This window comes from Pipra filicauda, unplaced genomic scaffold (assembly GCF_003945595.2).
Source record: "Pipra filicauda isolate LSUMZ 115617 unplaced genomic scaffold, ASM394559v2 scaffold425_size644529_pilon, whole genome shotgun sequence".
NCBI lineage: Eukaryota > Metazoa > Chordata > Aves > Passeriformes > Pipridae > Pipra > Pipra filicauda.
Genome location: NW_024104560.1, coordinates 383,963 through 409,798, shown reverse-complemented (window position 1 = coordinate 409,798; position 25,836 = coordinate 383,963). Strand labels below are relative to the sequence as shown.

General features: G+C 39.0%; 1 protein-coding gene across 3 annotated transcripts in view; it reads right to left on the bottom strand.

The window, feature by feature from the left end:
* KCNQ5 (potassium voltage-gated channel subfamily Q member 5) overlaps positions 1-25,836 on the bottom strand; it is a 283,926-nt gene that overhangs the window by 26,538 nt on the left and 231,552 nt on the right. Inside the window, exons 4-9 of one of the 3 annotated variants that reach the window (XM_027745554.2) lie at positions 22,639-22,814; positions 22,079-22,204; positions 14,031-14,141; positions 12,013-12,108; positions 8,624-8,718; positions 7,051-7,077 (exon numbers count right to left, since the gene is read on the bottom strand). In XM_027745554.2, coding sequence (XP_027601355.1) covers positions 7,051-7,077; positions 8,624-8,718; positions 12,013-12,108; positions 14,031-14,141; positions 22,079-22,204; positions 22,639-22,814 — 631 coding nt within the window. Of the gene's footprint in view, positions 1-7,050; positions 7,078-8,623; positions 8,719-8,854; positions 8,944-12,012; positions 12,109-14,030; positions 14,142-22,078; positions 22,205-22,638; positions 22,815-25,836 lie in introns of all 3 variants that reach the window. The other 2 variants (XM_027745557.2, XM_027745555.2) reach the window with 2 other exon arrangements.

Genomic DNA, 25,836 nt, shown 5'->3' with positions numbered 1-25,836 from the left:
CTTTTTTTTTTTTTAATGGCTCAAATTGTACTTGTTATTGAAGGATGAAATCAAATTATACTTTTTTTTTGACAAATCTTAGACTTAAAAAGTTTCTGGACAGTTCCTTTCCTGTTTCACTAATAGAAATGAAAATTGATAACATGGCCATAAAAACCAGCAGTGTAGACCATATGTTTTATAATTCCAGTAACCTCAAAATAAAAATGAAAATTTAAAAACAGAATTTAAAAAAGCCCACATGCTGATCTGTCAATTAATTTGTACTAATGAAAGCAGTCTGCCTTTAAATGATTGGTAGACATGGTTATTTTATTTATAAAAAGCTGAATGGTACACAATGGCTACTTAGCCTGCGTATCTTTAGTTCTCCAAATCAAAGCAATGAGGCAATTGAAAAGAACAGTAGACACTTCATCTGTGCTATAGACATTTTTCAGAAGTGCAACACTGAGAATGAAAATATTAATTTAAAATGCAGAGCTCATAAATAAAATGAAATCTGCTTTGTAGCAATGGCAATGTATTGGCATGCCAAGGGTCCATGTGGAGGATGCTGCATCCTGAAGAGAAACACAGCCCCTGAAGGAAGCATGGTTTGGAAACTCTGTTTTGCGTCTTGAGATGCATCTCCAAAGAGACTGGTTATAGCAGTTCTTCGCTTCTTGGATCCCTGTTCCTATTTGAAGGCTGGTGGGAAATGTTCCTGAAGTCACTGGGTCCTACTCAGCACAGGCACAAATTGTATGATCAGTAGCAGTGGGGATTCATGCTTGGGAGAAGAAAGCTACTGTCCTTGGGTCCACACTGCCATGGGGCTCTTCTATGTATGATAAATAACAGATCATGAAGGAGTAACTGTATCAGAGCATTTTGGAGGGATCTTGACCAGGCTTTTCCCTGGAGTGAAAGTCCCTTTCCTTATGGGCTATAGCCTAGTTCCTGGCTCTGGATGCAACAGTGGTAAAGATGGCATTAGAGATAGAGTGAAGATAATCTTATGCCTTTTCAAGCATCTCTGGACATTCTGTATTTGAATGGGTAGCCACTGAAGTCTTTAGGGCCCTTTATTATGATTTAATGCTGTCCAGTGCAAGCTAAAAATCCTTCACCTCTTTTTTTTCAGGACCTAGCCTATTATATTTTTTGTCTCTCACCTTTTCTCCTCTCTTGTTACATGGTATCCAAAGAAAATCCCTTGAATTAATGTAAAACCTGTTAATGGGCATTGGAAATTCACATATCGCCGTAAGTTGTCCCAAACTTCAAGTTGAATGTTTGTCCAAAAGGCAAAAACCAAGAGAAAGAATCAGGAAAATGAAATTACACAAGTTCCCAAATCAAACATAAATGACAAGGATCTAGAGATCCACAGCTGCCTCCAGTCTTCCCTGGCAATTGTAATCTCTGTGGACCTATCAATCCTCTATTCTTGCAGGTTGCAAGTAGTGGAATGTGTTCATATTGATAACACTGGAGCTTTGAAGCATCTTTTAGTGGAGATCAATTACAACTGGCAGCTGTGGAAAAGAAAGCAAACTACTTTTCTCTATTCGTTTGCCTTCTGGAAGGTCAGTTGCAGGGTTTTACTACTCATTTCTCCTGTTGCATGTCCAAGCCATTCACTTCCCAGGGATAGCAAATGACTTTCTAGTACTTATTTCTTCTGTTTTAGATTCTGCCTTCCCACCTTTGATTTATGAAGGAATAGGTGTTTAGGGACACTAGAGGTCACTGTAGCTTCACTGCAGGGGGAACGAACACCTCTGCTGGTCCAAATGACTAGATTGTGTAAGATTTTCTTTTAACTAACAAATACCTACAAACCTTTGCTTGCTCTGTCTTCCATGGACCATCTTACTGTACTTTTTTTTGTTAACTGAGCATCTCTTTCTTTCCCAGTCCCACTCTCCCATTTACCTGACCATCTTCCTGCATTTCTGGTCAAGTTTAACTTCTGCTCTCCTTCAGCCTCAGACCTGCAGCACTACCGCTTGCTACTAGACACAATTTACAGCTTATTTTTCAGCTTTTCATACCGAGCTGGCTGGTGGAAGCGGAAATAGGAAGAAATTGAAATGAATGGAGAGCCTGAGGGTGAGGGAGAATGCCTTGGGTCTTGAGACAGAAGCTAAAACTGCCAGAAGTTATCACCTATGTAAAATAACAGCAACAGATGTACAGGAAAATTTTCAGCATCCAATAAATACAGGTGTTGATTCTTACCAAACTTTACTGAAATTAGGCTAAGTTGAACAAATGCAAATGCAACAGATAGTACAGTGAGACCTGAAGTTCAAATGTCAAGACTTCACCACCAGTCTCATGCTAGGACCATGAACTCAAGAAATGTAGTGTTATATCTCATACTTTCAATGAGTAATAACAAGAATTTTGGGTCATAATATCTTATAGTTCAATTGTCAAACAGAAAAAAAAATGTTATGGAGTTTTATGCATTTTTTCCTTTTTCAGAACAGTTTCTGGAAGGAGAGAAATTATTTTTTATCTTCATTTTTTATAATCTGTTTGTACTTCTCTTGTCTTTTACATTGTGTTTAAAAAATAAGAAAAAAATGCAGTCAGCTTGAGATATAAATCATGGGTTTCTTCCCATAAGATCCATTCATGTAGCAATTACCATTTTTGGTAAGAGACACAATTGCTACAGAATTCAGCTGAAGCAAATGTTTGATTTCACATGCATTCTTCTACCTTCTAGAAGGTAGAAGGCACAACCTCCACAGGCTGTGTCCAAGGGGATTCTTCTCAACAACAATTCCACATTTTGACTCTTATAATTGCCTAGCATGTTATAGCTTAATATTCCCCACTAATTATTTGATGGAGAACTCAATTGCCATGGTTATAAAAATCCTCTTGGACTTGGGGAAATGTCTTTATCCAAATATTCAACCCCACTTTTAGATCTCTGCAGTGTAATGCATTCCAGAAGTTGAAGTCTCAGGCAGAGAAGAGGAACAGGGATTAGTCAAACCACGGCATGCTGTGCACTGCAATTGTCCCACTGGATGAGTTTCAAAGAACTCGTATCATTGCCATTGTGTTAATGGCATTGCAGGCAACAAGCAACAAGGGATTTACAAGCACTTAAAAATAAATAAATTAAGAAACATTGTTTGGAGAAGTAAGGAATTTAAAATGCTAAGGAGGGGAAATAAATGAATCATGCACCTGATGTTAGTTGGCATTCTCAAACATCATATGAATAGGCAGGATGCTGAATACCTATGTTTCCGAGGCGTGTACATCCTGAAGAGCTTCTGTTTATTACTACAAAGCTTACTAGGAGTGAGGGGAGATAGAGGACCGTGTTACAAAGCATTCCAGTGCAAGGTAAGGGGTTAGGCTTTCCACCTCAAGTTAGATTATGCATCACTGGCAGTTTTCTTTTTATATGGTGCATGCAGAGTGTTTACATTAAATCTACTTTTAGAAACAGATATGGTATAGGAAGTGGAGAGAATTCCAGAGTATCATTTGTTTCCCACAGAACAAGGATGAATTTTCCACTCAAGCTCCTATATTGGCAAAACTTCTCCTTATTGCACCAGAGAGATCTCTCTGAATAGGAAATTAATATTCAGGCTCACGGGTTACAACAGTAAATGGGTGACATTCATCCTTTGCAGACATTCAGTGCATGTCCTACACACAGCCTAAGGCTGCTCATGTTCTGAGGATGTCAAAAGATTGATCAGTCTTTATCTAGTTTCCTGCACAGGAACAATTTCATCTGTGTTGTATAACTGAACAGAAATAAATACTATTTGTGATCAGTGTATGGATTTGAAGATATTGAGAATTTAACATATAGGCTTTTGAAATAACTTGCAGAACTCTAGAACTGATTATAGAAATATCTCGTTTACAGTGTGGATACACTAGAGAGGTTGTCTACCAATACTTTGATGAATGATTATTTAGAATATTTGTGTGTAATATTTTGGGAAATACAACATACATATTTTTATTAAAATCAATGTGAAGCTACAGCCTCATAAGCTGTCAACTCAAATGCACAGCAACAATTGGTTACCTAATAAAAGACTGTAGGTCTATACATGAAAAAATGCAAGAATTAATTTCTGTAAATATAAGTCAATCTGGTAGGAAAGAAAATAACTTTTATCTAAAGCAATAAAAGTTTTTCTCCACTGTTAATACAGTGAACAACAGAGAAAGAAATTCGATGCACTACTTGTTCAAACACGTCTTCATTTAAAGAGTGAAACAAGCAGCTCACTTAGTTCACACAGTATCCCATGCATTAGCATTGCAGTAAGAAACAAGTTAAATAGTTGAGGACATTTATCTCAAAGTACTTTGCAGCAGTTTGCATTTACATTTTTGCCACAAAAGACCACATACACCACATGTATTTTCAGTGATACAAAAATATAGTAATATGTAAGCATAAGAGTGATAAACAGCCACTGACAAAAAGCAACTTTTTTAAAGGCACAGAGTAGTCTGTAGGGTTTTTACTGTAGACCAGGATCTCAGGAGTTAACTAGTTCATTTTTACACATACACTAATTTGCAGCAGTGCACATATTGGGAGTTTCTGAAGGGACAAACACCTTGGGAAGTGCCAAATTCTACACCCGGGATGGGGCAACCTGGATGTACGTATAGACTGGAAATGAGATGCTGGAAAGCAGCGCCACAGAAAGGGACATGGGGGTCCTGGTAGATGGCAAGTAGAATCTGAGTCAGCAGTGCCCTGGCAGCCAGGAGGGCCAACCATGTCCTGGGGGGCATCAGGCAAAGCATCACCAGTCAGTCATGGGAGGTGATTGTCCTGCTCTGCTCTGCACTGAGGTGGCCTCACCTTGAATATTGTGTGCAGTTTTGGGCACCACAATATAAGAAAGATATTAAGCTCTTAGAGAGTGTCCAAAGGAGGGCAACGAAGATGGTGAAGGGCCTTGAGGGGAAACCATATGAGGAATGGCTGAGGGCACTTGTTCTGTTCAACCTGGAGGAGACTGAGGGGACACCTCATTGCAGTCTACAACTTCCTCATGAGGGGAAGAGAAGGGGCAGACACTGATCTCTTCTCTGGTGAGCAGTGGCAGGACCTGAGGGAATGGCCTGAAGTTGTGTCAGGGGAGGTTTGGGTTAGATATTAGAAAAAGGTTCTTCACCCAGAGGGTGGTTGGGCACTGGAACAGGCTCCCCAGGGAAGTGGTCACAGAACTAAGTCTAACAGAGTTCAAAAAATGTTTGGGTGATACTCTCAGACACATGGTGTGACTCTTGGAGATGGTCCTGTGCAGGCACAGGAATTGGACTCAATGATCCTTGTGGGTCCCCTCCAAATTAGCATATTCTGTGATTCTGTGATCTTCCATTCAGTGAAAATAAAGTGAAAAAATCTGGCTAAATCACTGACTTCTCTTAAAGCCACAGCAGTTATCACTAATATGGAGCATGAATTATAGTTTTGAGAGCTGGATGTTTGGGGTTTTTTTTTGGATCTAGCTTCCAGCTATTGTAGGTAAATTTCTCCCTTTAAGTGCTCATAGGTACAACTGGGAATAGCCTTGCCACTCTGCAAAAGTCACAGTTTTAGGGGAAGATACTCATTTGCTGTCAACTTCAGTCTCACCTTTCAAAATGTCAGTTTTAAATGTTGCTGTTGAAAGAGTGGGAAATACAGCTAGTGAGTGCAAAAAGTTTGGATCCAGCTGTAATAATTTGAAGAGATCAATATGTTGCTAGTAAGCCTATGGAGGTTATGTATATGAAAAGCCACAGAACTGACACAGCAAATCTAGTCCCCTTGAGTAACTAGGACACTAAAAGCAGATGCATGCACTGTAAGGAAGAGGATGGAGTCAAGTGCCAGAGAAGCAACCTTGAAAAGTGGAATGGGACATGGGTAATTGATGTGAAGGCTTTCATCTCTGACTGAATAACCCAGAAGGGTTTGTGAACCACAGTGCAACTTTGGGGTGCATGTATTTTGGGGGTTGATGTATCACCAACACTTTTTTCCTTGGCTTTTCAGTGTTTTCTGCTGGTGGGTACACTCTGCTATTCTCTGAGCACGCTGATACTGCAGTGCCAGCTGCCAAATACCTGCTGATTCCCATCCCTAGCGAGTTTCCGAGATAGAGTAATTTCTCTTCTAACTATTGAGTCCTTTCCTGTTCCCAAGGGTTTGGGCTACCAGTACAGCAAAGACCAGCATTCTCTCCAGCTGCCTTAGGATGTGCATTTCCAGAGCTTTATTTACCTGGTGAGGATAGCCCTGCCAAGTCTTGCCTTTGCCTGCTGTAGGCAGCTGGTCTTAAGCTGGCATCTAGGCTGGGTGCAAATCCACCTGCCCTCCCAGCCATCAGCAGTGGTGCTTGCTTTAGGAGAGATACCAGGCTGCCTCCTCTACCTGAACTGCGCCTTGCGAGTGCAAACCGTGCAGCTGGGAGCAGGTGAGCCACTGCAGTCCTGCTTTTCCCCCATCTGCTGTGTCCCAAAACACTCCTTAGGAGGTGATGACAGAAAAGTTAGGAAACCTGGAGTCACAGTACTGAGGAAGTGCTGAGGATACTCACGCAGGGCAGCACAGACCCTTGCCACAGTGACATCCAAACAGCCCTGTTGGAGGGTCCTTCCCCTGCAATGGAGGGCTGGTGGGCTTGTTCACAAAGCCAAATGAAACTATATGCCTGTAATTTCCACTGTGATTTCTGGAAACAGCGAGCAACGATTTTATGGCAGAAGCTGGGGCGGTGCCCTTGCCCAGGCACTGGGTCTGGGGAGGCTGCTCGACCTGAGCCCCTCAAAGTTAAAACATGGGATTAGAAATGTAAAAAAATGCCTACTTTTTCCACACAAAAAATGGGACAAAAAAGCAAATTTCAGCAGCATTAGTCTATTAATATGAGTTAAAAAAACTCCAGCTTGTGATTGTTATCTATCAACAGTTACAGTTCACTGAACCTACTGTACAGAACTCAAGACATCTAAAAGCCATTAGGAAACAGCAATTTCACAGATAAAAGAAATAAAGGAACTACAAACCTGCTAGAAGATTCCCCTTGTTCTTTTCTTCAGGTCAGGGAGTGGGAGGGAAAAACGTAATTGTTATGCAGATAGTAATCACATTACTTAGTTATAGATAATGTTAGATATATGATAAATGTAAATGGGTATGTTAATTGGTGTACAACACACACATAACACTGCAACCACAAAAGCATTCAAGCAAGACTCATAACTACAATGCTTCTGGAAAAGAAACTTTTCAGTTGTTTTAACACATGCATAACATGCTTCGTACATACCACTGCAGACTGAGTTGGCAAAGCACTTAGGCAAAATGCATTGCTGACACATATATGACAGAAAACTGTAGGTTCTTTTTAGATAAAGTTATTTTTGGTAAATAAAAAGGTTTAATTTTATGATAACATGGCAATATCCTTATTTAAACCAACAAGTAGATGCAGTTTTGAGGGACAGTCATATTTTAGAATATTTTATATGGGATACAGCTTCATTATTTATGTAATTTTATATCTATCCATTTATACCAATGTTGCCTTCAACCTGTTTGTATATGTAAGAAAATCAATGTTCCACATAACTTTTAATCTAAAAGCTCCTTTTACTTTAGAGCATTTTGGAATTACAGTTATGGTAATAGATTACTTACAGCTCTGTTCTTGTCAACTCTTTGAAATTCAAAGATCAGCTTTAGATACCCAGCCAAACTTCCTTTTGGCTGAGCTTTTTGGCACACAATTACCTTTTAACTGTCATGTGGATGTTCATCACCCAGCTTTGAGAGAAACCACTAATTCTCTTGCACTGTCTGCAATAACAACAGTTAGGATGCTTATCAGAGCTTTCCCATAAGGCTCTTAGTGCTCTCCTTTTTGATCTTTATCAAGTATCTTTTACTTCCTGATCTGTGCCCCATATTGAGTCAGTCAACTTGCTGCCTTCTACTAAATCTTTTACTGAATTATTGAAAAGTCTTGGGCAGCCAGTGCTCTGTGAATTCTCACTCAAACTAGGATATAAAATATTTCCTGTCTGCCAAACTGTGGCATCAGGTCTTTTTAGTCATCTTCCACTGGTTGTGTGTATTAATGAATATATATTTTTCCCTAAGGAAATACTGAATATGTCAGACATTATGACAAAAAGAAGCAAATTCCCCAGTGCATTTACCTCCAGAATACCACAAGGTACTCTTCCTTTGGAAAGTTAGATCAGTAGCGATAGCCTTTTACAGAGGCACAGGCGTAAATATACCATTGAATCAAGCATCAAGCTCTGCATCAAAGTTAATATTTTCCTTCTTAAAGATAATCTGGAACAGAGTGAACCATTAACCTTGATGCACAAGTGGGTTTTTGGGAAAATGTTTCTAATGCTTGTGCATTTCTTAGATGAATGGCAATGATTTGTATTTGTCCCACTGTCCTAGGCTCCTAGATAATATTGATTTCATTTGTTAGTTGAAATTTTTAATGAGAGGACTTGAGAGGATTTAAGAAAACAAACCAAGACGAAACAGACAAACACTAGTTCTCTATAAGCTTGAACAGACATCAAGAACAGCACCAGCTGCCGTATTTGTACCTACTTTGTAGGGCTGCAGGTATGCAAGGCCTTCAAATGAGGCTTCCAGGTAGCAATGGAAACCGATTTCTCATCAGCAGCATAACTACGCCATACACACTACGTGCAGGATATGTGGTAAAAAAAGAAAAAACAAGGCAAGAGGGAGCAGGGGATGAAACAAAAAATTGAAAAGCAGATTAGTCACCAATACAAGTCATGTCTTTCTCTTATCATTCATAGCACTGATACATGCCTGAGGGGAGGAAGAATACTTTCATAATATCGCCAGGTGGCTGTCAGGTTTGTTCGGCTGGCATCGGTAGAATAAAACCGCCAGGAAGCCTGGTATGGGGAAACAATAGAAAAGCACAAAGGAACCAAGAAAATGAAGTGATAATGCCACCGCACTGACTGCATGGCAGTAGTGGAGTGAGGGGATTTTGCTTAGATTGGAATGTGCTCTGTTAGGTTGATTCGGGAAGTACCAGTAAAAACATGCCAAAACTTTTGTGAATCACAGTACACTTTACAGGTGAGGTAAGAGTTACTGGTTCCATGAAAGCACCAGAAGATATTCAGCCCATAAAGGTACTTAGAGAAGCATTGCATGGATTTATTTGTGACAAGTCCGTAGGGGACACCCACACAAACTTGCAGTCTGAGATAAAGAAACTGTCATAATACATTCTGCAAATTATAATGAAAACCGGGTAAAAAGTATTTAGAAGAAAAGAGAAGCATTTTCTGTGGTTTGGAACACTGCTAAATGTTTAAAACCACAAAATTAATAATTTCAAAGGGGAGTAACCAAAGCATAGCATTGAAAATCTATCCACTGCTTAGATTTATATCTGCGTGTAGAGAGTAAGACAGAGCCTCAGTTCCACAAGCTGGAACACTTTCCCTGATGTCAGCATAACTATATTAATTTGTACTAGCTGACTATCTGCACTTCCTATATATTGTCAACCATTATATGTCATCTACGTATTCTTATATGGAATATAATACCTTGTGTTTTCCTACTACATATCTCCCAGAAACACACCTAGTCTTCATCTACAGATGGAGAACCTGTCACTCACTTTATAACTTGCTTAGTTTGTTGATCATTCTCATTGTCAAAAATGTCTGTATTATTTTTAATTCAAAAGTAATTGATTTTGCCTTATATCCAGAGTTACTTGCTATGTTTCTGTCTGCTACATTTAATAGTCCTGTAGGTTCCAGGACTTCCTTTCTGGAATTATGTTAAAATAATTCTCACACTGAATATTTTTTACAAGCTAAAGAATTGAGAAAAGTATGTCCATATGAAACATTTCAATTTTCTACAGCTATCTTTAGGTCAGGTAAAGGTTCTGGCAAACAGTCTATCTGTGGCAACAGAAGAGTTAGCACAAACTAATTCTGTAACTGATTAGAAAATAGACATTATCCTGATAAGATTTCCACACTGATTTCCATAGGAGTTCATTATCAATATCTAGAACAGACAATTTAAAAAATCCTGGGCACAATGATATGCAGTTCAGACACATCCTGCATTTATGAACATGAAATTTTCTCCAGTCCTTGACTCATTTTCTTCCAATGTTTTATTTGCTTTCTCCAGTATTCCAGTCTCACTTACAAACTTCAGATGCTAAATTGATATATAATATATTAATATGAGCATCATCATACACTACAGTGGTAATAACAGCTTTCTTCTTGTTATGTTTATGGTTCTGTATCTAAGGACTGTAATAAAACCAGGTGGAGGAACATACTGGGAACTTGTATGAAGCTCTTGACCTTCATTTTCTGCTCTTTCTCTGTGTTTCTTGTGCTTCATCAAATCCTTTCTGGTGTCACTAATACTGGGATAGAGGTGTCTTGTAAAAATCTGAATTCACTGTTTCTAGGTCAAGTTTTGTATTTGTTGTATTAAGACATTTGGCAGGAATTATTTCACCCTAAAAGTCACCCAGATCATCCTCGTTTTTTTCCCATGAGCCTGCCCTCATATTTCCTATTCTGCCAGCCTTGTTCCATCCTCAAATATGTCTAGCAACAATCTGATATTAATTTTCGGATCACCGAATGTGTTAAACATGTAAATGAACATGTAAGTGCTGAAAAGCCTTCATCATGGAATCCCACAACAGATATTTTCCTTTCACAGTGATTTTACCTGTTGGGAGTCACTCTCTGAAATCAATCAGATAGCTACTGGTAATCTATTTAGCATGGTGTCTTACTAGTATAATCTTACTAATATATAAATAATAAGAATAGCTACATTCAAAACTTTAATCTATTATATGTTTCCTTTGGCAACCAAACTTGGAACAAGTAGATTAGAATATATGTGTTAGAAAATATGTTAGACAGTCATTCTAAAGTACAATAGACACAAAAGGAGTGTACTTATTTTTATTAACTATTCTAACAAATATTAAATCTTAAATATTTATTATTTAATAATAATTGAACGGTAATAACGGAAAACATTTATTAACTTTAGGAAAGCTTCAAAGACAGTCTCGCATCTGTCCTGTACTTAACATGGAACTTTAGCATATTCGTGCTCAGCTTCTTTTTTTGGACTTACTGTTTCAAAATTAAAAGCCAGCATAAATGGCACACATAGAAAATTTGGCATCCCAAAAAAATAAACTAGGGCTGTAGAAGATTATTTCCCCCCTTTTTTTCTCAGTGCATCAAGTAGAGCAAAGTGTGGTGCAAGATTATTCTTTAGAAGATTTTCTCATTTTTGACTAGCACTGTAAGTTAGGGAAAAAACCTACGCAAAACAGCTGCTTAACACATATCATGCCACTTTTTGTTGATCTGCACCATCATGACAATACTGGAGCTGAAACAACTTCACAGAATTTCAGATATTTTGGAACTGTTAGTGCCTACATATTTCTATGTTTAGAATTGCCTAATAGTGAAAGCAATTCTCTGTGCAGGACACTTTTTGTCTTCACCAAGTATATCACTCACTGTAACACTCTAAACCCTGTAATAAATAAAAAGTAGCTTAATATAGGCAAGAGTGCCGCACTGTCAGTTGGGTTGTCTAAGGATCAATTCTCTTTTCCCAAATAATTTTCTAACTGCAGGCATGCATTTGTCATCCTTGCCTTGGATTCTTCAACATGGATAGAAGAACTCGAAAACTACACTTAAAAATGCCATATACAGTCGGACTTGATGATCTTACAGGTCTTTTCCAACTTAAATGATTCTATGATTCTATACAGAATTATGGAACACATAGCAGTCACTAGATACAGTTATTTCATTAAACTAACCAGTTAAACTTCATTTCCACAAAACTTTCTAAATTTAATAGTAAGACTCACTCCAATCTGTATTTTAAATCACATGCTATTATCTTTTTTGTGATTTCATATTTACCTGAATTAGACTTGCAGCTGGATTCCTTCTTTTCTCAAAGTGTTTCTGACGATGCTGTTCCTGCACTTTCAATGCGAATCCCGAGCCAAGGATGCCCTGCAATACAGTATGTAATTTATCAGTGTGTAGGTAGTTTTCCAGCAAATACACATAATTAATTACAAAGATTTTATGAAGATGTTTCACCATATGATTGCTTCAGATAACACATTTATGACAGTATATGACAGTATAAGGCACAGTACCAGTGCCCCTTTCATGGTGCAGCAGGAGACTCCTTACATAACATCTGTGGCACTACCAATGACCAGCCACCCCAGCCATTACCTAGGTTTGTGCTGCACTACATTTCTGCAGTGATAAAGGCCATGGAGACAGATATAGATATATATTTATAAAATCAAGCAGGAATATTCAGTGGATGATGAAATGATCAGTTGGCAGATACACCAAATAGATGTGGACCCCAGAGTTCACATCTGCAGTACTCATTATAACCTTTGCTTTTAGAAAAGTTAAAAAATGCTTTTCTTAACAGAGTAAGACCATTTCTTCTCACTCTTTCCCATCTAAATAGTGCCCATAGTTTATTCTATAGGCTATGAAAAAAAGTTGATTATGAGACCTCTCCCATTTTAGCTTTTTACCTTTGAGTAAGATAAATTTGACTCCTGCTGAACAGATCCAAAGGCTGAGAATGTTTTCCTCCTTGACTTGCAAGGAGTGTAATAATTCTCCTGGGGTATGTCTGCATTATAAGGAAGAATATTTCCACTTGATTCTTAGTCAGAATAATATACTATTAGAAGTGCATAAATTTCACATATACCTCTTGTTTTACAGACAGATTCATCACAGAAGTGTTTATGAGGAATATTATTATCTGTGCATAGGTATGACATGAAGAACAGAAGTTCTGGCATCTCTAATATGGGTTAATCATCTTTTCATTGTAGTGCTGCTAAGACTAACTTTCTCGTTAGTGGTGACTAGGTGACAAAAGGAATTAATTACAGTAGGTGTCAATAAATGTCAAATATTCACAAACAGGTAATGTATTATAATTATAATCATAATGCATTGTAGTATGCCAAAGATACTGAAATGCTGTACCTAGACTAAGAAATAAATGCAGTGCACCAGCTGATTTAATGCTGTTGGCAAATGTTGACTTTTAATCTTGGTTTGTCTATGTGGTTGAAAACAAATGAAGTATTATAACAGACATGTTTTATAGTGATCTATAGATAATGTATCTGAGTATTAAAATATTAAAATGTGTTACACTGGAGACAATACAAAAAATACAAGTGTCACTTCTCAATTCACACTTACTGAATAACAATTTGAAAAAGAAAGGAAGTTCACTCACAGAAATGAGAAGTTATTTCTGAAGCTACACTATATTTTAGTCATTAGATGATTCTCATTTCCATTAAAGTCTCTTGAACATTGATAAAAACAACATAAACAAACTGTAACGTTTATTTACAATCATTCAGAGAAAATGATAGTTGCATTTTTTACATTCAATGATATTAACCTTTAATTGATTTAAAGCCTTCTTCTACTCTGTTGGTAGCCTGAACATGGTAACACAAGACGAGCTATTAGAAATATCTCACTTTTTTTTCCAATATAATCTAACTCAGAAAAACATGTAATCTACTTTTTGTTTTGTCTTGTTCTGAAAAATTTGAAAGAAAATTATTAATATATAAGGCACAATTCATAACAAAAGAAAGTATTTTCAACCTTACACAATAGTATGAAACCTAATTTAGGAATATTTCCTAGTTTTATCTGTGACAGAGAAACTAAAAACCCAAAACCAAAGCAACAACACCAAACCTTTTGTTTGGATTTTAGATAGCAATTCACTAGTGCTGTCACAGAGCAAAAAGCCTTAAACAGTTGCTCTTCATGTAGACAGCTTCCTTCAGCTTTTTGTATCATAGCAGTGGCAGGAGCTACGGAAGTTTCTATTATCTTTTTACAGATTTTATAGGCATACTCACAGCAGGTAGTGCAAAGAAAGAAATGCCAAGTAGAGCAAATCCTGCAGAAAGCAGCCTTCCAAGCCAAGTAAGAGGAGTTTTGTCTCCGTAACCAATGGTTGTCAATGTGATCTAAAAAGAAGTTAATGAACATTGTGGTTTACCAGAAGTCACTGACAGATTAGTTGTAGTTTATTTGCATTGCATGAAGCAGCATTTCCACCAAATAATTCAAGACATATTAAATATGTAGTTGTTTCTATAAAACTCAAACATAAATAAATTAACATTAGGACATTTTGAAAACTTAAAACTGTGTATGATTGAATAAAACTGAAATAAATAATAAATGTGAGAAAAACACCTAAATAAAAAATTAATAAGTGTAAAAATGAAAAAAAACTCAGAAAGCCTTGATTATAAATTTGAGGGAAAAGATGGGAGGTTATGTAAGCTGGGAAGAAAAAAAGTGTTCTTTTTCATGGGTGTAAAGGAGTTTCACCTATTTTCTGCAGGGAAATATAACTATGCATTTGCACAACTACACAAATATAAATTACAAAGAGATCATACTGGAAATATATAGCAGGGAGGAAGTGGATGCTTGCAGATGATATAAAGTCAAAGGAACTGCAAGAAGAAGCTTCATTTTCTACAAGCCCATCAGTACAATTTGAAACGTATTATCTCTTGAAACAAAAAACACTAATCAAAACATGGAAGGAAATTTGAGAAGTTCCTGATCCTTTCCCCTTCCTTCTGACAGGCTTAGATACACCTGTATCACTCCTGACATTAAGCTCCAAAGGTTAACACTCAGCAACAGATGCAGAGGTACCTCGGGCTGTTGGACCGTATTAGATCAGACCTACCTGGGCAGAGGTCAAAGGGAGGGCACCTCTAATCCCTTCATATGATGAGTCTAACCAGAGACTCAGCATACAGATACTTCAAAAGCTGTTCTGTGGAAGCCAGCACCCCTGCTGTGCAGTCCATGGCAGATTTTAGTGCAGGTGAGAGGGCTTGCTGCATGTGATTTGTTGACCACAGGCCGCTAGCAATGTGGCAGGTGCCACTGACATAATGGTGCGTGGGTGCTGTTCACTGAGAGTATCTTGGAGGCAAAAGATTAGGGCTTCGTGTGTGTGTGTGTCTGAGGATCTTCCCTGACCCAAGGAATTGTCCTCCAGGCTACTCTTGTCCTGGGAAGCACATCAGTCCCAAACCTGGGGACTCGACTGGTGGGAGAAAGTTGAGTCTCTGTGCTTTCACCTTGGGGAGTTTGGGTTCACATGGCTGCCTGACATGGGCAGCTGGAGGAGGTGTGGGCAGAGCAGAGGATTTCCAAAGGCTGAGTGGGAGGCTGCAGAGCGTGTGCTCAGGCAACGGCACAAGATGTTAAAAGACAAAGATAGACAACAGTAGGCTGAATGCCAAGGACTCCAGGGCCTGTTATTAGGGAGAACATGTGCATGGAGAATTATTTTACATTGTGTACCAAATGTGGGCAAGTTCAGGCTTAGCAAATATTCTGGCAGCAATGAATTCTTCAGGAAATTGCCTTCTAGAGACATTACTTTGCTTCCAGCTTCCTCAAAGTTCATTCCTAGGCAAGATGGCCAAAAAAATTCTATTTAATGCCGAGGTCACCACGGGACAAAAGAAGGAAAGTCTTTTGGAAGTAATTAGATTTCAACTATTTAGGACTCTGTAGATAGTAAACAGTGCTTTTAATTGCTCCCATTGTTGGGAACAAGCTGCGGGTGTAATTTACCCTGAGAAAGCCAGACACTAAGAGTGAGAGAGATGAATTCAGGCTGCTGCAGCTGTAATTTCAAGTGGTTATCGAGTCTCAAGTTTTGTAATGATAGACTGGTCACAGACACACGACTTTGCATAAGTATCATGTCTCAGTCTCCTTCCTTGCTCTTCTTCACTTCCCTGCCCCTTCCTCTGTTCCTGGCTTTTACTGGACTCTTTGGTGAGCCAGTGCCACCCAGGAAGGGGGAGAGAATGATCCACATTTCTGTGAGGTTTGTTTCTGCTGCTTTGGTGTGTTGTGTCAGCTCATGGATGTGCAAACAAGCTCCAGAGACTGCACAAGGCAGTGAGGGACTGAGATGGAGCAATAAGGAGGAAGGGATATGAGAATGCAGGTCCCTCATTTCTGGCACATGTGAGCTGATGAAGCCATGCTCTTGGCCTGGCAAAGGGGCTTGATTTCGTTTTCTGTTGTTTGCTGAAGATAATCACAGCTCTTCACATCAGAGGACAACTGCAAAACAGTTTCAGGCTATTAAGAGCCTGAGAGCAGTGAAGCACTTGAACAAATTAATCCCCGAATAAAACTTCCTCAAAATTTGTTTCCAGGCCAGCCACTGCAAAGCAGTTTGGAGCTCTGGAATGAGCCCACTTTCTTGGCTTCTGTCCAGTTCCCTATCTCTGCCAGACGCTGGAAAGTACAGAGATGTCTCCTGCCTGAGCTAAAGAGAAGGAAACAGAATCAAGTGTCATCTGCACATTAATGATATTGCCACCAAACTGTATTCCAAAGAAGTAAAAGATAAACTTGAACCTTTGGGACCTGACGTCTGAGAGTGATCCAAAACCAGGAGCAGTTACACAGACTGTGTCTGGAATTTCTCCAAAGAAAATAATAAGATTGTATTAAAGCCTTTCCCCCAAATGTTCTAGGTACTAAGTACTTAATGGTATCAGTCTGTGATTAAGCATATCAGTGGCTTCTTGCTCACTTCGAGCTGCTTTATCTCAGGGAGGTCTTTACATGGGTGTATAGGTGTCAGCACTGTTCTGTACTGTCTTATTCAACACTGAACAAATGGGTTCAATCTTCATTTTATACAACTCCCATCATACAAATAAGAAAATGTTTATCTGGACAACTTCAGGGTTAAGTTCAGGAATAATCCTCTGCATCTTTGTAAGTGTTGGAAGTGAATGACTGAACCACTGGCCAGGCCCTGACTGGAATAATCCCGAGATTAAATTAACAGTATAGGGTGTGGAAGACTACTTAATGTGAAACCACGACATGAGAAATTTCCAGACATCACTGATAATACTGTGAGAAGCAGACAGAAGTTACAGCTAGCACTGTGAGGGAAGGCTGGATCCCACAGTGGGTAAGAGAGAAGTAACCACAGTTCAAATGCGGCTGGAGGAAATTTTTGGGGACTTTTCAGGGATTACAATCCTTCAAGGGTAACAGCACAGTAGGACTGCATGAGATACCATATGCATCCCAGGGTGACTAGGGAACAGAACTACAAAATCTGTAATAGCAAACTTGTGAAGGTAGTTAGAGATGGGTTGTTTATTTGAGAGACTTGATCAAGAGAAGCAAAAAAATAATGAAAAAAGAAGATACAGTAAAAGAAATAACAACATGTGTAAATCATGTCTTTTTGGAGATACCTGCTGAGCAGCTCTGTGTCTAATCACCACAGACTAAACTAGGAAAATAAACCAAACCTTTTAGAACATATTTGTAGATTATTTCGCTCAACATGAAAAATAAAATGCTTAGGTGTTTAGCATGATCTGGTCATTGCAACATGCACAAAGGAAAGAGAGATTCCTCCAGCAGGTAACTCATCCCAAAATGTAGGATTTGGGCTTGCCTGAAAACAAATGTCTAGTACTACCTGAGATATCCTAGGGCATCTGAAGAGGGACCACCCACAGGAGAGGCAGCAGACTCTCCAACAGATCTTTGACTGTATGCTTATGTTTAAGCACCTGAATCACACTCCTGCATGGCTAAGTGAGCTAGCTGGGTTCTGTCTTTTATATCAGATGCAAACCACTTCATTTTGGTTCCTTCTATAAATGAGGTGTCTGGACAGACCAGCCAAGGCAGACACTGTCTCCCAGTCGGGCTTAAAACTCACAATGATGATAGAGTTTCTGTTATCTCATTGCTGGAGCTAATAAATATGCTAATATAAGTGAGGTAATATAATAATGAATGCCATTATATAACTTAGATGACTTCAATTAGATGAGATAGGACCCAGGAGGCCATCCTCTATGCTAATACTTCTTTCTGATGTCATTTTATGTTCTCCTAGAAGTATTCACCTTTTGAATCTTTATATGACATCACTTAACTGAAAAAAATGTAGTTTGCTCATGCTCTCATTACATTAAATGGGAAAAGTGTCTTCAATATTAACTCAAATGAGTTAGTCATTGTGACAATATTATTCATTGTAATATGCTTTGTTCACCAACAGGTCACTGTGGAGCGCCAGAGCCATTCTGTATCCAACTGTAACCACTAGATACTACTAGAAAATAATGGTATATTAAGACAAATTCTGTCAAATGTGTAAGAGAGAGAGGAATCTTAATTTCATTGCATTTGCAGCTAAAACTAATTAGTGTACAAACTAAATGTCACTATAAGCACACACAGTTCTATTCAACACTAGTGTTTCTCTGAAAACCATACACGGTTTGTTTTGAAACACTTAAGTTTTTTAATTGACCTTTTGTTCCCATATAGTTTGGTTATTTTCTTCTGTTAAATGAATATACCTTGTCTGTCAAAACAAATTTTGAACTTGAGCTCTTCATATAACATTCACTGTTGGGTACTGCTGTGTTAGGCAGCGCTGTGGGGACCCCAACCACAAGAATATTCACACTAGTAATACTAGCATGATGTTTAAATTGCAGGTTGCACAGTACAGCATGCAATTGCAAATACAGTGGAGTATTCATATGTAAATTTGGATGCCATATGCTGCCTTTCATTTCAATGTAAAAATATGGGCTTCAGAAATGGAGTCAGTGAAATGACCATAGCAGGGTATGGCCCTCAAATAATCTGAATTAATGAATGGGTTAATTGCAGCATGCCAGGGCTGATCCTGTAAGGAGGGGCATAGTGCTTCTAAAAGCTTGAAATTTAAGGCAACTATTTGTGCCTGACTTCAATGCTGTCTTTACTTTCTTGTACCTCTGCCATGACAGAATTCAGTCCAGGATTTGGTAGATAATCTGTGGCTTAAGTTAGAAAAACTTTTGCAAATAAACAGACCAATGAGACTAAGCATTGATTTCCCCTAGAATGCCACAGAATCTGACCTTTTCAAAAATCTTCATGTGGGTTACTCTGGCAGTAAAAACAACCATGACTAAGAAGCACATTATGCATTTCCCACACACTGTTTTACATATTATACAAAAAATACTATTATTAAAATGGCAAAAAATAACAGGTAAGGGGGAACATTGATTTCCAGTAACTTCGTGCACTTGCTTAAGTGCATTAAAAATTTAAATGTATCCATGCCATACACTGGGGAAAGAAGAAAAGATATAGAAATGTACAATATATATTGTTTGCAGGGTTTTTATTACAATTTGTTGTTTTTCCCTGCTGAAATCTACACAAGATTCCTATTTTCTCAGTTGCACTACTTATATAACCTATGAGTCATATATTTTCACTTCATAGTGTACAAAATATTTTAAGCACCACTTTATACAATGTTTATTTCCTAGCAGGGTTTTTCCTTAAAAAATAGCAGTCGGCAGGTAGTGCAGAAGCAAATTCTAAAATAAAGATCTTGTTCCTGCTGCTAGAGCTGCTTAGGGAGAAGGATCCAGATCTAACACGAGCCTAAGTCAGATGTCAGAGTGGAAGTCTGACTTTGCTGGGAATTTCTCGTTCCTTTGCATATGTTTTCACCCACCTGCTAGCAGGTGGGTACAATCCTCTCCTCAGTCCAAACTTTCTGCCTATGCAGAGCTAAGTCACACATGTCCTTGCAGAGAGGCAGAGGGTGTTTTCTGGAGAATCAAGTGTCTGAAAACATCCATTCCCAAAATGGTGCATTGCCACAGGAGGGTCTCTTGCAGGACCACATCCCCACTGCCACCCCTAAAGGGGAAATGGCATTTTCAGACTGCCAGAGCCAGGGTACCCTTCAGTGAGGACACCAGCATGCCAAGCCAGATGCTTCACAACCGTGTCAATACCGGAAGGGGAGGAAGCTTTAAGGCAAACCTCAGCTTTTGAAGAAAAGTAAAACAAGATAAATTACAGTGATGCAACTGAAGGCAAAACTTTCTCTCATGGCTTTAGCCAATATGAATTTTACATGTGTTTGGACTACAGGATAAAATGTGTATTTTATCATAGATCTGCCTTGATGCTCTAAAGCAACAAGTTTCAGGAAAAAATACTTTTGTATTAGACTTATTAGGTTTGGCTTTTCCAAGCTCCCAATTTTTGTGCCGATAACACAGAAATACAGTCTCTAGGGAAGACATGCAACAGATGACTAGCCCTTAGATAAACAAATTTAAAAAACACAAACTACCCTTACTAATAGTAAGTGACCTTGATCTTAGCTCAAAATGTAGAAAAAACTTCTTAAAATTATTTCCCAATAATTTGGAAAGGGCTTTTTCACAGTCCATGGGTGCATGCTCTGAATCTGCAGATACTACTAAGTCTAGATGAAATCTTGTCAGTAGAAGGTCTAAGGGGAGAAAGCTCCATCTGTGCATCCTTATGATGAGAAAGGGCGGCAGAGACTGGTTCAGGTCTTGCACTTATTCCAGGAAAACTGAGTGTTCTAGGTTATTTGGTTATTTAGCTAGATTCAGCATTAATTAACAGGTATCATTTCACTACCCAGCCACTCTCAGAGCACACTGTTTTTTCTACAGCACCAGAAGGAAAAGAAAAGCCATTTTATACTGGCTGACAATAACTCTGCTGTAGGTTTTCTGGGAGCAGATTTCTTAAGCTGCCTAAGTAACTCTCACAATTACAAGATTCTAGATCACTATAGGGCATTTTTAAGCAAAAAACCCTACACATTATGTTATTTAAAAAATAAGAAAATCAAAACTTCAGACCTAGCCTTTTGTTGTTCCTTTAAAGCCTAGTTTAATTAACCATGTAAGCATTCATATAATCCTCCATCTTTCAGAAAAGCAGTCAGACATGTACTTAGATACCAGAGATTTCAACAAAGTAAAAACAAATTATTTGATGGTTAAACATGACGTCAAGTAAATCAGGGGCTTTATACCTTTAAAAAATAACATTGCTAAACCACGATGGGCATATTCTTGCTTTTTGTACTTGAAGTACAGAGGAAGGAGAAGCAACATCTTTCTAAGGGTACTGATAATACTCTCCCTTTCACCACAAAGCTGGTGTAAGATTTTTTTCCCTCTTTCCTGACACTTGTTCCTCTTCCTGCACTGCAGCTTACAGCCCTCTTGATTTGTATCAAAGCAGGTCTTTGTGGGGCCATGTTACAAACTATATTACTGAAAGGCCATGGGTTAAAAAGTACAATGCCCCTCAGTTCAGGAAGGATATCAAGGTGCTGGAGCAGGTCCAGAGAAGAGCAACAAGGCTGGTGAAGGGACTCGAGCACAAGTCCTATGAGGAGAGGCTGAGGGAGCTGGGATTGTTTAGCCTGGAGAAGAGGAGGCTCAGGGGAGACCTCATCACTCTCTACAACTCCCTGAAAGGAGGTTGTAGCCAGGTGGGGGTTGGTCTCTTCTCCCAGGCAGCTATCAGTAAGACAAGAGGGCATGGTCTTAAGCTCTGCCAGGGGAGGTTTAGGTTGGATATTAGGAAGAAATTCTTTACAGAGAGGGTAATCAGGCATTAGAATGGGCTTCCCAGGGAAGTGGTGGATTCTCCATCCCTGGAGGTTTTTAAGATGAGACTGGATGTGGCACTCATTGCCATGGTCTAGTAACCATGGTGGTGTTGGATCAAGGGTTGGACTTGATGATCTCGGAGGTCCTTTCAAAGCCAGCTGATTCTATGATTCTCTTGAAGGTTTAGTGGTCTGGTTTGAAGCAGAAACACATAAACAGCTATTCTGCAGGATGGGCTGAAATCTGTCAATGTACAAATGAATAGCTGGAGGAGGGAGCTTCTCAGACAAGTTTTTTTGCCAGTGAAAACAATTCATCAAAGAGTACACTAAGTTAAAGTCCTCCGTAGGTGAAATTCAAAGCACTTTAGCATACTGGTTAAAGAGTTACTGTTTTTTTTCTGTACTTACTGTGCCCCACCAGAGAGCATCTGCATATGTGGAGAATTGGGTATTTGCATCTTTTTCCACCAGATAAACCAGGAAAGATGAAAAGATGAGTACTAAAAATCCTATGTACCAGGCTGTGATTAATTCCTAGATAAAAGAAAACAGAGATCAATATCCACTTTAAAGACTGAACAGAATGGCATCTTAAGGAAGACATAATTAAAAGATCTCCCTCTACATTTTTTTTGGCATTTGTTCAGTTAAAAGTCAAGTGGTTCCCTATGGCCGCAAATTTTCTTTGAAAGTGGACCAGATCTACTCCTATGGTTTGAAGCTTCAGCAACTTCACCAACAAATAACAAATTACAACTGCATATCAAGGACAACATTTTTAAGATATCCTAAAAACTGTCAGCATTAAACATGGCCTGATGTATTTGTGCTAGTTCACATTAAAGTGGGTGTTATTTCAGAAAATTTTGGGTATTCTGCTCAAAACTGAGTTTATGTCCTTGGCCTCTTGTTGAATCACATCAAGTGAAGATGTCAACCAGACAAAATTAATATCTAGGATTACATACCTTGCTATGTGCATAAACTACTGAACCTAATAATTTCCAAGTGCCTCCTCTTCGGTCCATACGCACCATACGAAGGATCTGTAGGAAACGAAGACTTCTCAGTGCTGATGTTGCAAAAATGTTACCCTGAGTTTTTGCAGAAACAACTGCTATTGAAGCGATGAGAACAATGATGTCTGAAAGAAATACATTACAGAAAACATTAATATCCAAGTATCAATAAATAGCACATATATGTACATGAGCTGAATGAAGGAGCTGAATGAAGAAGCTGAATGAAGAGAGAGGCTCTGTAGTGGGTGGATATCCAGAGCACTGAGATTCCTGTTTGAGGTAGGGATGTGAGGTCAGGGCTGGTGTCAGAACTACCTTGGGAGCCTCCAGGGTGAAAACTAAGGGTAGCAATTTTCAAAACATATGGATAAGAGGAGCAGTGTTGAAGAAACCTCATGTAAGTGCTTTGAAACCTGAGGTATCAAACTGTAGAAATCAATAGATGGATTAGAACTTTTCCCCTTCATATATCTCCCCATTGCAACTTCCCTATAAAAAGACAAAAAAGAAAAGTAAGCTAGGAAAAAAATAGAGCAGCCCCAGAGGCGAGTGTCCAGTGGAATTAGACTTACAAGCACAGTACTAATTTCCTATGAGAACAGACACTATGTGGTTGAGGAATGTGGTTTCTGGACTCAACTCCCCTGATGTACCATTTCCTGGAAGGGAGGAAATAGAGTGCTGCGTACTCAGAAGCATTCTTTTAGCTAGCAGCCTGGAAAGTTTGTTGAAGCTCAGCAAGTGTTAGAGTTTATTTCTTTGGGTCACAGATTAAAACTGTAAGAGAAACTTTGGTGTGCATGAGCTAATCTGCCAGCTGCCCTTGGAGCCAGAACATCATTTAAGGGGAGATGAGGACAAGCAGCAGAGTGATGGAACATGGATGCTGTGAGAAGGCATAATGTTCTTTTACAATAATTGGGGTGGACACATTGGTGTGCACGGAGTGGGAAAACACAGAACAAGCTGTGTAACTTCCTCACCTCAAGATTAATTTTCTTAACCATCTTTAAAAGCTTAAAGAGCCTTTGTAAGAAGTACCTGGTTTTAATCTTAGGGTTTCATGTTGTATGTTTCTATGCAAGGAAAATCTAAACCCATGTCTGCCAGTGAAAAACCGAAAGCAAGTCCTTGTTAATATGAGTTTTACTTCTTTTGTACTGGGTATAAACACTCATCTTGTCCCAAGCACAGCTCCTATAAGTCAAGAATTAGTAAGTGAAACTCCTCACCTCCACAGGCGAGCAGTGAACGGTACTGACTGTACCTACAGGTAGGAGACTGTTCTCTTAGCCTACCCCAGTACAGCAGGAAATAGTTTTTGTTCATTTTGCTCAGCCACTGAAGGAAATTGAGGTCTAAATACCTTTCCTTGCCTGCAAACATATTGGGTTTCTCTGAACTCACCTATGGATGGCTTTGTGCTCTCATTACAGTGCCAAGGGTACAGACAACCTGTACCTGTGGTTTAAGGACTGTTCTGTTAAATTGTGGAAATCTTTGTCACAAGGGGCTAGAAATTTATATAGGTTTAAAGCCAGTTGGACAATCTCGTGGGAGAAGATTTAATCCTGGGCTAATTAATACCAAAAGCCCACTTCTTGTTCAGGATGTCTCCAAGTAGGAGGTTGTTGGAAGCTGACAGACGCTTGCAGAGAAATATCACAGTATATTTGCCCTGCTTGTGTAATGTTCCCTGACTGTTCACTGTTGCCTGGTGTCACTGTTGCACATACTGTGTTGGGCTAGACTGACCTTCTGCCTGTCTTAAACTCTGAGATTTTAAAATACCTTTGGCTACTACATAGGTGAATCCTAGGTGGCTACTATAAAATTGGCTACCAAAACCACTGGATTTGCTTCTAGATGTAAATCCAACAAGTTCAGAGATCAAGAAGAGCCAGAAATGGATAAAGTATCCTGGAGTGTCTCTGCACAGCACGAGTCTCAAGAGCACAACAACCAGATGCAGAAGGTCTTGATGAGAATTCAGAAATAGGAAAACTGACAAGGAAAAGTTAGACATCACAAATTCTAATGGAGATCAGAAAAATTGATGGGATGGGATTGAACTCCACATGAAGACATTTGAATTTAGGTGTCTACATGTGAAGCAGGTGTTTAAACTTCCCACGCAGCACAAGGTAATTGTGTCAACAGAGAGGTGCAGCTAATCCTCAGGAGGGCTCCTGCTGTCTGCTCAGCTGCCTCATGCTCTGTGCTTGGTACAGAAAAGGCTTGATTCTGCTGCCCAAATTTATTTGTCCAGTGCCATTTGATATGCCTTAAGGTATCTGAGACATCTCCTAGATCTGTCAGCTATGCTCTTGGACCTGGGAAAGCTGTACTCTTCAAGAGAAGTCACTGGAGAGCACGGAATATCATGTAACAGGGGACACCTCTGTGTACTCTGCTCAACTAAGCCTTAGATCTCAATTGACTATACTGGAAGTATAGACACTTAGCCCACACATACCCACCTAAAAGCAAACTTCTATATTTAGTTGTGTTTATTTGTATCCAAGGTTCACATAGAGTGTGCTGGAATGCCTTGAACAGTACGGATTGTGCAGAAGAATCAGTGTCCCTGGTGATGAACATGATGGTAGGGTGATCTTGACTTGTCCCATGCAGGTCCAAGTGGAGCAGCAATGTAACATTCATTTTTATTTAGTGTTGACTGGCTAGTAGCAAATCAGAGACCACTAGTAAAGCAGCATGCGTTCCTGCAAATCATTCTTAGAACTTAAAAAAAAAAAAAAAGTCACCCAAATATTATGAATTATGAATTTGGTACAGAAATTATTAAAGTGCTTACTGGGGGTTTTGGTTACCGTGAACTAATTCCAACGGGACGTTTTTTTTTAAAAGTCAGTAACGTGCACCTGCCCTTACTCCTACTTATTCTAGGAGCTCTGACAGTTTTCTTTATAAAATAGTTTTATGAAGGCCCCCCACTTCAAAAAATTCAAATTAATTCAGTCTTGCCAGCAGCACACAGTATCTACCCTTCACTGCTGGGAGCCCTCTGCCCCACTAAGGGTCTCGAGTCCCCTCTGGCCATGAGGGACAAAGAAGCCAACAGCAGCATAGCTCTCTTTTGCCTTTTAAAGCATTGGTCCAAAGAATTTGTCTACTTGTGTA